The sequence below is a fragment of the Micromesistius poutassou genome (assembly GCF_964030765.1).
Source record: "Micromesistius poutassou genome assembly, chromosome: 21".
In the NCBI taxonomy this organism is placed as follows: domain Eukaryota; kingdom Metazoa; phylum Chordata; class Actinopteri; order Gadiformes; family Gadidae; genus Micromesistius; species Micromesistius poutassou.
Genome location: NC_140291.1, coordinates 6992662 through 7005435, shown reverse-complemented (window position 1 = coordinate 7005435; position 12774 = coordinate 6992662). Strand labels below are relative to the sequence as shown.

At 44.7% G+C, this 12774-nt stretch overlaps 2 protein-coding genes across 2 annotated transcripts in view; one reads left to right on the top strand and one right to left on the bottom strand.

Annotated features, from left to right (window-relative positions):
• cyth3a (cytohesin 3a) overlaps positions 1 to 4583 on the top strand; it is a 26436-nt gene extending 21853 nt beyond the window's left edge. The window contains exons 11-12 of the mRNA XM_084485576.1: positions 325 to 479; positions 2935 to 4583. Coding sequence (XP_084341702.1) covers positions 325 to 479; positions 2935 to 3007 — 228 coding nt within the window. The 3' untranslated portion in view covers positions 3008 to 4583. The remainder of the gene's footprint in view (positions 1 to 324; positions 480 to 2934) is intronic.
• Positions 4584 to 6619: 2036 nt separating this feature from the next.
• Positions 6620 to 9766, bottom strand: LOC311366919 (tubulin alpha-1A chain-like; the record flags this gene model as incomplete). Its single annotated transcript, XM_084485698.1, has 3 exons — positions 9549 to 9766; positions 7685 to 7833; positions 6620 to 7600 (listed from the first exon to the last, which is right to left on the bottom strand). The coding sequence occupies exons 1-3, from the start codon at positions 9667 to 9669 to the stop codon at positions 6620 to 6622; spliced, it is 1251 nt and encodes a 416-aa protein (XP_084341824.1). The 5' UTR covers positions 9670 to 9766.
• Between the last annotated feature and the right edge of the window lie 3008 nt (positions 9767 to 12774).

The following is a 12774-nucleotide window of genomic DNA, read 5'->3' as shown; positions in this document are numbered from 1 at the left end:
TAGTTACCATAAGCACCAGCACCTTAGTTAACATGAAATTAAATGAATACTACAACACTAGGTAATAATAAATTAATAAACTGTAAGTTAGTGCTTATTTCTGCACTAACGGTAATAACCTCCATGATGACAGGATACAATAATTGTTGTTCACTGTTACTGTTATTGAGATCCATCTATGGCCACAATACTGGGGGAATATATATCTTTACATATACAAGAAATATGTCTTTGTATGTTGGTGTGAAAATACATAATAACACCGCAAAGCAAATGAACCTTCAGCCCGATTGAATCCAATGCTATGTTTCCTTCCTTGGCTAGAACTGCTTTGAGCTGTACAACCCCAACCACAAGGGTCAGGTGATCAAGGCCTGCAAGACAGAGGCCGACGGCCGCGTCGTCGAGGGCAACCACGTGGTGTACAGGATATCAGCACCCACGCCGGAGGAGAAGGAGGAGTGGATCAAATCCATCAAGTAAGAGAGAGAGAAAGAGAGAGAGGTGGGGGAGAGCGGGAGAAGGAGGGAGAGAGGGAGAGAGAGAGAGAGAGAGGAGAGAGAGAGGAGAGAGAGAGAGAGAGAGAGAGAGAGAGAGAGAGAGAGAGAGAGAGAGAGAGAGAGAGAGAGAGAGAGAGAGAGAGAGAGAGAGAGAGAGAGAGAGAGAGAGAGAGAGAGAGGGGGGGGGGAGAGCGGGAGAAGGAAGGAGGGAGAGAGAGAGAAGGAAGGAGGGAGAGAGAGAGAAGGAAGGAGGGAGAGAGAGGGAGAGGGAGAGAGATATGGAGGGAGAGTCAACTTGTCCGTCGGTATCCATTTTCACTGAAAGGGCACTTGCCGAAGCTGCTCCCATGTGTGGCTGTTCTCCTGTTTGACCTTGACTGAAGGAAGGAAGACACACACACACACACACACACACCCTTTGTGTGCTTTTTAGCGACACGCGCTCAATTCCATTTCCTGTAACCGAATGCCGCTGTGTTAAATGTGATCAAGGAATCACAAAGTGTTGCGTATAATTGCACCCAGTGGGTAGTTGATCACCCAGCTTGTTATCATATTACTCCGCCCCCCTCCCCTGGCCTTGTCCTTGTCCAATACGGGTTCACGTATCAATACCAGGGGTAGAGAATCATATTATAACCCCCTCCCCCCTGTGCTCTTAACGAGACGGGAGTACCCTTAGCATTGACCCATGGGTTTCCATTAGGCCAGAGATATGGGCTCCTTGACCAGGCTTGTGACATCATCATTATTTTTGCCCCCTCCTTGTTACTGGAAATCGTGTTTGCGCGAGGGCCTCTTGACGCAGAGAGGAGGGCAATGTGAGGCGGCCTGAGGTGAACGTTAGTCTGCCGTTTTACTGCCTCGGTTGATTCACTTTCAGACACCCCCCTCTCGTCTCCCGCCCTTGGGGGGAGTGTCTTCCATTGTCTTTGTGGTTCTCTCTCTGCCCCCAATGATACTTGTGTGTGTGTGTGTGTGTGTGTGTGTGTGTGTGTGCATGTGTGACAGCCTTCTTAGGGACCCCCACTGTGTTCAATCAGATTCAATTAAAACTCCCGGGGGGGGGGGGGGGCTGTCTCTCTATTAGCAGGAACGTTACTGACCTGCATTACATCTCAAGTGAGCTCTCTAGCGGCATTGTGCACGCACTGTACCAAAGGCTACACATCGTACCATATAGCTACCATTGCTACGTAGCACGCAACGCTGGTGTAGCAGTTAGCATGCATACCTAGCCATGCCTATTTCTTTGGGGTCCATTGTCATTATTGATTTGTATGCCGACCGTTATAGCGAGACACTCGTTAAGGATAATCTAGTCTAGACTTGAGGTGAGGAGTCCCATCCCAAAGGTTCTGGGTTCGAGCCCCTATGTCTTTAAGCCTTATCTGCTCATTAATGATATGTATCATCGATTTAACACAAGTGCATATATATATATATATATATATTATGAATACATTAATGTTAAATCGTGTTAAATCAATGATTAATACATAGAGGAATAACTAAATAGTGCATAGCTAATCATAGAAGTTACTGGACGATGTTGAAGGGCCTCTCTAGAGTATATAACCGGAGGAGGAGGTCATCACTGGCTGTGTGTATGGTGCTGAGGGCCTGCTGACCTCAGCATTCAGCCCAGACTCTGTGCTGCCTCTCACAACGTATAGTGTCTTGACGCAGCTGGTCCGGTGGCAGACTGTCCCGTGGTCAGCAATTATGTACACAAAACACACACACACACACACACACACACGCACACACACACACACACACACACACACACACACACACACACACACACACACACACACACACAGTAGTTATCTGAATCCTCAGAAAGGGTGAGAATTGGTTTGAGGGTTGGCGCTACATTCTCTCTCTCACACACACACACACACACACACACACACACACACACACACACACACACACACACACACACACACACACACACACACACACACACACACACACACACACACACACACACACACACACACACACTCACACACACATGAATGTTCAGCACATCCGGTGCTCTTACTGGTGGGAAAGCAGAGGGTGAGTCAGTGCCGTTCTCATCTGGATGCGAAACAAAGAGATAACCATGGACAGCTTCCACAGCCACGGCTTCTCGGCTCTCAGAGCTGCAAAGAGCTGCCTTGTTTTTCCTCCGTCCTTTACCTTCCTCATGTATCATTTATTACTGATTTCAACACCGACAAAAAGGTTTGGTCCCTGAACAGCCTAATGTCGGAAGTATAATACACACAATGTGGACGTTGTTACTGCTGCTATAGATCACATTATCGATGTGATGTGCCTTTCAGAAATATAAATGTTTAAAAAAAAATCTGTAAACCCACTAAAAATGATGTGTACTCTAACCTCATCAATATCCTCCTGTCTTCTTTCCCCATTACAGAGCAAGCATCAGCAGGGACCCCTTCTATGACATGCTGGCGACCAGGAAGAGGAGGATAGCCAATAAGAAATGAGGGCCGAGCCAGATCCACCCCAGTGTCCCCATATTTCGTGGCGGTCCCCAGCCACATAATGCGCCCCGAAGTGCTGGTGTGGAACTGACTACTAGAGAGGTCGGCTGGAGGGAGCCGAGTAAGCTGATGAGACGAACATTGAGACAATAGGGTGTCCAGAGACCCACCGGGAAGACCGTGCACCTCTACAGACTCTGGTCTCCATCAGACGCATCATGTGTATCGTTACACATGGAATCGGGGCAGAAGTAACTCATGCTCCCCTTTGGGCTGGACTCGGATGTTGTACAATCAATTGTGGACCCAAGATGTTTACCAGACTGAACCGGAATAAGAAGACCGACTGACTGTGTGGATTCATTGAAATAAAATACGCCCCAAACACACAAATGCATGGCTGGACGAGTTCGGTTTGTTTTTGCGTCACTTTTATCCAAGCCGTCGCTGCCATCTAGTGGCTAAAAGGAGAATCGAACCGACCTTATCCTGGTCTCACTATTACAAACATAAACTCACACAGAGATTGGATTGGATGGGCCGGAGCCTATGTTGGATTTCTAACCACGTTACCACATTGACATCATATCTAATGGATTTTCACACATCCTCCACTTTAAAATCTGGCTTTGGTTGTATTTGCTTTGTCCTATCTCATGCTTGACATAAATACGGAAGGGCGGATACAAAGCTTAGATTTCATCATGCCATACAAAGGGCAGCAGCTGTTTACAACTAAATATGAAGTTGTATTTATCTTTTGGACAAAACTTTGTATTGTTAAGATGTCTAAACTTTATCTGAATCAGCTGGTCTGATTGCTAACCTCCACAGTGACTTTGTATGCCAAATGTGACAATATTAAATCCATAAATTAATCATAAATAAACATGAAATAAAGACACAGAGCCATAATTAAGTAAAGGATGAAATAGATACTTCAATAAATGCAACACATGTAATTTTCTATTACTACCTGTTTTTCATATTTTTTCTGTGTATTTATTCATTTCTATTTGTATTTAATGTGTTTCAATATTGTATTACTTAATTCACGATTAATTTCATGCCATGTCATGTGTCATCTCTCAACATCATCCAAGCCAGTGGGATCATTCATATACTAACATAACTATGTACATAACTAAATAATTGCAGTACAGTGAGCTCAGTCACCAGCAATACATAAGCATTGTGAGATAAGTGATTGTTTGATTTGAACAGCATTTATTATTTTCATTTAACCAGCACAGTATAGGTTCAGTAAATTATATTCTCAGTGCATAATGTTCTAAATCTATACACACACACGTGCATGAAGTGGTCATTGATTCCATTACAACTCATGACTGACAGGCTGGCTGGCATGAAAGATATAAGCTATCCCCCTGCCCCATGTTTTAGCATGTTTGGAAATGTAAGACTTCTGGCATACATTTACATTCAAAACTGTTTACATTCATTAATAGGTTGTATCATGATATTCTACAAATTTAATACTGATGTTGTCGTAATAATACTACCCGATTTAATTTTCTATTTTTCAATTACTTTTGGTAATTGTTTATTAATGACCAAGCTTTACATAATAATTTGTATCTTCATGTTTTAGTGCATCTTCCATGTTTTCTGTATAGAGATGAATAAAGGTTACTGTTTTGTTAACACCACTAACTCACTGAATGGCTTCATGGGAATTGTTGAAAATGATTCACCAGTGATGGAGGAAAAGATGAAGCTTTGAAGGAAAGACGTGTGTTTGTGTGTGTGCGTGTGCGTGTCAGTTTCAGAAAGTATTCGGACTCCATCACATTTTGAGTTAAATTAAATTAGAAATTTTGAAATTAATCAAATTTACAATTTCACCCTGACGTCGTAATGTAATAGTCCACATAGTGACCACATCTCTGTCCAAAAATAAAAGGTTTATTCCAACATTAAAGAAAACAGGTATCGGGGCATGTTAAATAAGGCCCAGTGCTAGTGATGGATTTTATGATTCTTTTCCTTGATTCAGTTCGCGTCGGTCAGTTCGCCAAGAAGAATCATTCAGAATTGTTTGTTCATTCGTTCAGTCGCGTTTCCGGAATCATGGAATGCACGGTTCTCAGCTGAATCAGTCAGAATCAGCTCCTCCCTCGTTCTCAAACGATGGTGCAAACGGTCATCAATCAACACACAACATTACAACTAAGTTTCTTTCAGCTGAGGAGCGCTTCATGTTCGGAATCGGGATGTTGTTGCCCAGGCCGAGGTCGCAAACGACCCATCACTACCCAGTGCTTCTTCTTGAAATGAATACGAATCCTACCCAGTCTTGAAAAGGTGGTCTATATCTACGTGGTCCTTTGCGGTGCATAATGGTAGGTTTGCCCGGCCCTTTAGTGCTGATCCCTTATGAGATGTACCCCTAGGACCGCTCAGGTACGCTGATGGGCCTGATGTGGCTGAAGGGTCTGTAGCGACCGAATGTGTCCCTGCCGACCGCTGGGAAGCTGGCCCTGAAGCCCGGCCTGGCCTTACCAGGCCCCCAGGAGCAGTGCCTACTTCCGCAATCCACCAGTGCTCAGTGGCCAAGCCTGGTAATGCAGTTGTTTTGGCTGGCTGTGGACGGGGTCCCTTCATGGTTTGATTCATGGGGCCTAGAAGTAGATATCCCCGTTCACTCCAATACAAGCGGGGAACAGGAATGTGTCTCCACAAAAAAAATTGTTTTCTAATTGTTTTCTACCGTTGAGAAGTGTTGCCTCTCAGCAGTGGCGGCTCGTCCATAGAGGGTTGCATGCAACTCAACGGGACGCTACGGTACCCTCGCTGTGAGCATTCGAGAGCGTCACAAAAGAGCCCTAACCCTAACCCTTAAACCTAATCCTAACCATAACCCCTAAACCTAACCCTAACCATAACAGCTAATATCAAGCCAGTAAAAGCGAGTATGACGGACCAATCAGAAATAGAGGCGGGCGTGTCTTTTCGGGATATTGGCGTGGCCATGGTAGGATTAAAAATTCTGCTTCCCGGGGCTCCAGTTCGCTCAGCCCTTCCGTACTGTAATTTAAGCCAATGGTTAATTGTTAAGCCCGTTGTTATGCAAAAAAGTACAGATTTCGCCAATCAGTGTTGTTGAATTTCATGGTTTTTGGCTCTGGAAATATCGCACCTAGTAGGTTCTCTATGGGTTTCGGGGGGGCTCGCCCTAACGCGCTTGCGTCATACGTAACTGAGAAAAGAGAGGGAGGGGGCATGTTCAATCAAGTCACGTACTACTTTCCAGATCGCGACTGTACAGTACAATTCCGTTGTGTCTTTGAAAGAAGTTCCTTTCTAGTCAGCGATCAAATTCAGACCTTCCCCTTTGTGGAAACCTCTTTAATTATTACATTTGTCTGAATTTGTCATGGTTTTTTTTCAAACAAACAGCATTGGTTTTATGCCAGGAAGTTTGATGTGAACTTTGAACTACAAAAGAATCAGGTTAACTTTGGTTAACAAAACGATGAACGTGTTACAGCCGTAACAATAATAAAGACAACAAAATATCTAACATCTCCTACTCTTTAACAAAGGTGAAGCCAAACGTCAATATTTTGTAGTATATTTGGAGTTCATCATGACTTAATATTCTTCCCCTTCTTCCTCCCCTTCATCGCCAACAGTGTCGGTGCCCACCTCTTCGTAATCCTTCTCCAGGGCGGCCATGTCCTCCCTGGCCTCGGAGAACTCGCCCTCCTCCATGCCCTCCCCGACGTACCAGTGGACGAAGGCCCTCTTGGCGTACATCAGGTCAAACTTGTGGTCCAGGCGCGCCCAGGCCTCGGCGATGGCTGTGGTGTTGCTCAGCATGCACACGGCCCTCTGCACCTTGGCCAGATCTCCTCCCGGCACCACGGTGGGGGGCTGGTAGTTGATGCCCACCTTGAAGCCGGTGGGGCACCAGTCCACAAACTGGATGGTGCGCTTGGTCTTGATGGTAGCGATGGCCGAGTTGACGTCTTTGGGCACCACGTCGCCGCGGTACAGCAGGCAGCACGCCATGTACTTGCCGTGGCGAGGGTCGCACTTCACCATCTGGTTGGCCGGCTCGAAGCAGGCGTTTGTGATCTCTGCTACCGAGAGCTGCTCGTGGTAGGCCTTCTCGGCGGAGATGACGGGGGCGTAGGTGACCAGGGGGAAGTGGATACGGGGGTATGGCACCAAGTTGGTCTGGAACTCCGTCAGGTCGACGTTCAGGGCACCGTCGAAGCGCAGCGAGGCGGTGATGGAGGAGACGATCTGAGCGATCAGCCTGTTGAGGTTGGTGTAGGTGGGGCGCTCAATGTCCAGGTTCCTGCGGCAGATGTCGTAGATGGCCTCGTTGTCGACCATGAAGGCGCAGTCGGAGTGCTCCAGGGTGGTGTGGGTGGTCAGGATGGAGTTGTAGGGCTCCACCACGGCGGTGGACACCTGGGGAGCAGGGTAAACCGCAAACTCCAGCTTGGACTTCTTGCCGTAGTCGACGGAGAGCCTCTCCATCAGCAGGGAGGTGAAGCCGGAGCCCGTTCCTCCACCGAATGAGTGGAAGATGAGGAAGCCCTGGAGACCTGTGCACTGGTCCGCCTGGATCAAATCAGCATCCAGCCATCAGTGACATTCACTTTGGTGCATGACCCTAATATACCCTGAATGACTCATGAATATTACCAGCTTGCGAGTTCTGTCCAGCACAAGGTCGATGATCTCCTTGCCGATGGTGTAGTGGCCGCGGGCGTAGTTATTGGCTGCGTCTTCCTTCCCTGTGATCAGCTGCTCGGGGTGGAACAGCTGGCGGTAGGTCCCGGTACGAACCTCGTCTGTACGTCGCAAAATAAGCAAAAACACATGAAGACGCCGTAAAGGAAATAAAGAGATTGGGCGAGAACTCATGGCTTGAGTAAGAATACTGCAGCTGTAATCCACGAAAAATGCGATGTTATCCTTTGGGGCCATAGCAGACCGTCAATGTACAGTCTCTAGTCTCTGCCACTGACAGCCTCATATTATAATACATCATGGAAAGGATCCCCCTAAACTTGTTTCTTTATCTTTGAATTGATCACGGTCTGTTTGTTATTGTGTCAAACCAAGTCTCGCTCTATCGGAAGTCTCACAAGAGTTGAGATGTTTGCAAGAAGCATTGCAGATAGAAGCATGAGAGCGGGAGAGAGGAGTTTGTTGTGTTCAGACTACAAACTCATTCAGAGCGAGACTTCTCCATGAGCAAGACTTGGTTGGACACAATAACAAACAGACCGGATCAAACGAAAACCAAAGACACAAATTTATTTCACAGTAGTGATCATTTCCACAATGAAAACTGTAATCTGTAATCTAAGCCGGTCAGGGACAAAAACAAGCACCTTTAGAGGACGTATATTGACGTGGAACCGTTGTCCCAAAGGATAACCTTGTAGCTCTACACCCTAGACACTAAATGATCGGAAAATAGGGTGCAGGTGGAAAAATCCCCTTCAACACAGTGACAATGCAGAATGTGTTGCACATCATGTTATGTTCTATTTAGATTAGATATTTAACTTGTGCCAAAGGATGATACATCATATTCAGATTTAACTATTATTGTAATATTTAGTTCTGGTAGGCATTATTAAATATCTAAATGCAATTTTGTCAAACTTAATCTAACTTTATCTTCACCTCTATGTATATGTGAATGCATGTATTAACTGTAAATATTTCACAATAATGTAGATATGTCAAGTTATAATGTCATTATAAATACCTTAATCCTGACCCTAATTACTTACTTACTTGCTGCTATAATATACATGTAAATGCATTTATTAACTGTAAATATTTTGAATAATGGAGATATTTAAAGTTATAATAAGGTAATGACTTAATAAGATTTATAAATACTCCCTAAATACATATTACCCGTTTGTGGGGAGAAAACACACTGCAATGTTTAACCATATTAAACCAACCACCTAGTGAACCATTGCTGCGCGTTCACACCGCAAAGTGAACGTAGAGACGCGTATCGGGCGAAATTTGTCGCAGCAAAAACCTGTGACAAGATTTGATTGACGGGGCGACAGTTTTCCCAGTCACGGGCGAGCGCGTTCACGTGGATTTGCAAAATTTTGCAGAAGTTGAAATATTTGAACTTCGCGGCATTCGCGTGAGACAGCCAATCAGCGTTCACTCCCTGTGGGTAACGTGGGTGAAGTAACGTAAAACAGCCAATCAGCGTTCAACCGGCTGGGCCAACCGTTCCCTGCATTCCGCAGTGAACCGCAGCTTGGAGGAGAAAGTGATTGTTGCCGTTTGCGACTCCCGGAGCTCTATATATAATATTATATGATATTATATATAGAATATATAAATATCTATATTATATTATATATACGATATATATAATATCACGGCACAAAGCGGTGTGTGCCTCCGGATTATATTATTAACCCATAAACGACGGGCATTCCGACGGCTAACAACCGAAAAATGTGTCTTGGTGTGAACGCACAGTCACTTGGGTGACTTCAACTAGCCGACCCCATCATACCGATGACGGTGGGCTCCAGGTCCACGAACACCGCCCGGGGGACGTGCTTCCCGGCCCCCGTCTCGCTGAAGAAGGTGTTGAAGGAGTCGTCTCCCCCGCCGATGGTCTTGTCGGAGGGCATCTGGCCGTCGGGCTGGATGCCGTGCTCCAGGCAGTACAGCTCCCAGCATGCATTGCCGATCTGGCAGCCGGCCTGGCCGACGTGGACGGAGATGCACTCACGCTGGGGAAGTTTGATTCAAGACCATGAACAATTGTTGTACTTTTAAACAAACTTTTTAATTTATTTTTTTCCGTGTAATTCGGAGCCACAGTTCGGTAGATAACAGCCGTCGTTCTGAATAACGGTTGACGTCAAACTTGTGTACGCCTTGCGGCATTGTAGGCCTATCACGTTTAATGACTAACTTATCCATTATTAATATTAACGTTACTACTCTTCCCACATTTCTGAACAATAAAGAAAACACGCACGTTTTATAATTATAATTCGTTTAAAAAATGATTTCGAAAAGTTCAAAGTTAACGAACAGAGCTGCGATTTTGATGCCAAAAAAGTTTGACGTCGACCGTTATTCAGAACGACGTTGGCGGTTCTCCACCGAACAAAACGCCGAAATTGCGCGCACAAAACGTTTGAAAGTTCGTTTTAAAGTACCTAAATCGTTCCTTACCATGATTACGTATACGCTGAGACGAAGAGGAGAAGGAGAAGTAGTGCTTGTTTGTCCGTTACGTTTGTCTGTTAGGGTCCGGCGCGGTTTGAATTTATAGACGGAGGCAGGGGAGCGTCTTTATACTGGCCTCATCGCCAGGCAACCGGCGGCATACCGGCCGCGTTGCCAGGCGACCGGTGAGTGGCGGAGCCACGTGGTGGCCAGGGGTGGCCGTGGCCACCATTGGTCAAACTTCGGCCACCACGCTGGCCACCCCTACGACCGGGCCAAAAAAACAACAACGGAATGCTACTTTCGCATAGCTGTCGTTCCCTTACGCATTTTACTACAACACAAAACAGGAGCTTCCAATGCGTGTGCTGGATCCCACATGGATGGATGGATGCAACTCTAGAGGCTCTATTTATACAGAGCTGCCAACTCTCACGGTTTCACGGTGTGCCACACGTTTTTGCCTGCTTACACACGCGCGCACGCTACATCCACTTTCTTTCCGACAAAAAAAACACGCGTCCGTCCGTCCACCCCGTCAACAATTAATGTAGGGCTCCTGGTTCAAATTGGAAATTCAAAATTATATATATATATATATATATATGTATATGTATAGAGAGAGAGAGAATTTTAATATTTATATTTCTATTAATTTATATATATATATATATATATATATATATATATATATATATATATATATATATGGACGTGGCCTGAGCCCCTGAATACAGGCAGTCCTATATTGTTATTCCGCTGTGTATCTATCGACATGTAATGTCTGTTTACATTTACATTTCACTCTGCTGCATCTTATGGAAGCCCATTCCCGCCAGTAAAAAATAAAAAAAAGTTGAAAAGATGAAAGAAATCCCCATTGAAAGTCATAATTATGAGATAATAAAGTCGAAAGAATGAGCTAAAAAGTCATAATTATGAGATAAAAAGTCATAATAATGAGATAGAAAGTGTGCATGCGCGCTGTTTTCAAAGGTCCCTTCATCGTCACCATCATCGCTGGCATCCCCATAACAAAGAAGTGTACAACACTTGTAACTTGCGTAACTTACAACTTGTAACTTACGTAACTTACAACTTGTAACTTAGGTAACTTACTTGTAACTAACGTGACTTAGGCCTACGTAACTTGTAACTTACGTAACTTGTAACTTACGACTTGTTGTGACTTGTTACTTATGTAACTTACGTAACTTACAACTTGTAACTACTAATTCTTTCTACAAACATCAATCAATACCACACCTTTCATAAGGCATATCGTTTGTACTACTACTACCCTACTACTAGGCCTACTACAACTACTACCTTCCAGCTTTGACAGTATTAGTTTAGCTTCCAGCTTTTGTAACCATGTATTTCAGCACTTTGCTTCTTCAAGTAATGTAATTCAGCGTCAGTCAGTTTTCAATTTCAGCTTCCAGGTGCACTGCAATACATTTTACCTTTCAGATGTTTCAGCAGTGAGGGGCAATACATTTGACCTTTCAGATTCTTCAATTCAATTCATTTTACATTTCTGCATTTTTAGCGGGAGCGTACCTATGTTCCCCGGGTCCTATGTTCCCCGGTCACGACAAACTCGCACGCTGACTCCTAACCCTAACCCTAATATTCATGATTCTTCCGGATTCCGCCTACGAAAAACACATTCGCTCCCCGGTCACATACAAAGTGGGGAACATAGGACCTGGGGAACATTCCATTTAGACTTTTGAAATTTTATTCAAATCCCTTCATTTGATTTAAGCTATTTAACATTTCTTTACGTCTTAAACGATGTGTCTTTATTCATTCTATATATACATTTTTATATATAATAATATTTTCACTTTGCACTGCAGCACTCACCGCATTTTCTGCAGGAAATGCATTTTCTAGTTATCAGACAGAAGGCATTGGAGATAGTGATGGGTCGTTCACGAACGAGTCGGCTCAAAGAGATTAATTCTACGCGTGCTATGCGTGTCACGGCGCATGCATGGCAGCCAGCAACCAATCACGAGAACAAGCAGCGAGGGGCGGGGGATTTCGATGTGCGATACACGTTGCCTGTGACTGACAGGAGGTAAAGAGGAGAGAGACGAGTGCGAGCGTTTGAGTACAAGAATGAGACAAGGAAAAGAAGCAGCATTTGGATGCATTTTGATCAGTGTGAGAACACAAAGGTCAACTAGCACGCACGTGTCAAAATGAGCGTCGGAATTATGGCATGCCACCATTATAAAAGGTATACAGTAAGCGGTAATATGAAGAGCCGTTTGGGAGCCGAAAGAGCCAGCTCTTGTTGGTGACTTTGTCACTAAAAAGTGCCAAAACTCCCATCACTAATTGGAGACATTCGTTCTTCGGCAATGTCTTTCTTTGACCTGCTGCGGATCTATCGCCATCTAGTGAAGACCGTGGAGTACAACCAAGAGAGTGGAAAAAATAAAGCAACAAATGCATATTTTGGTGGCAGGCCTCATAAGAGTTTGAGCTCCTCAACATCGACATTAAGTATGCATACTTTACTTTGGATACAAGAGTTTTCCCAT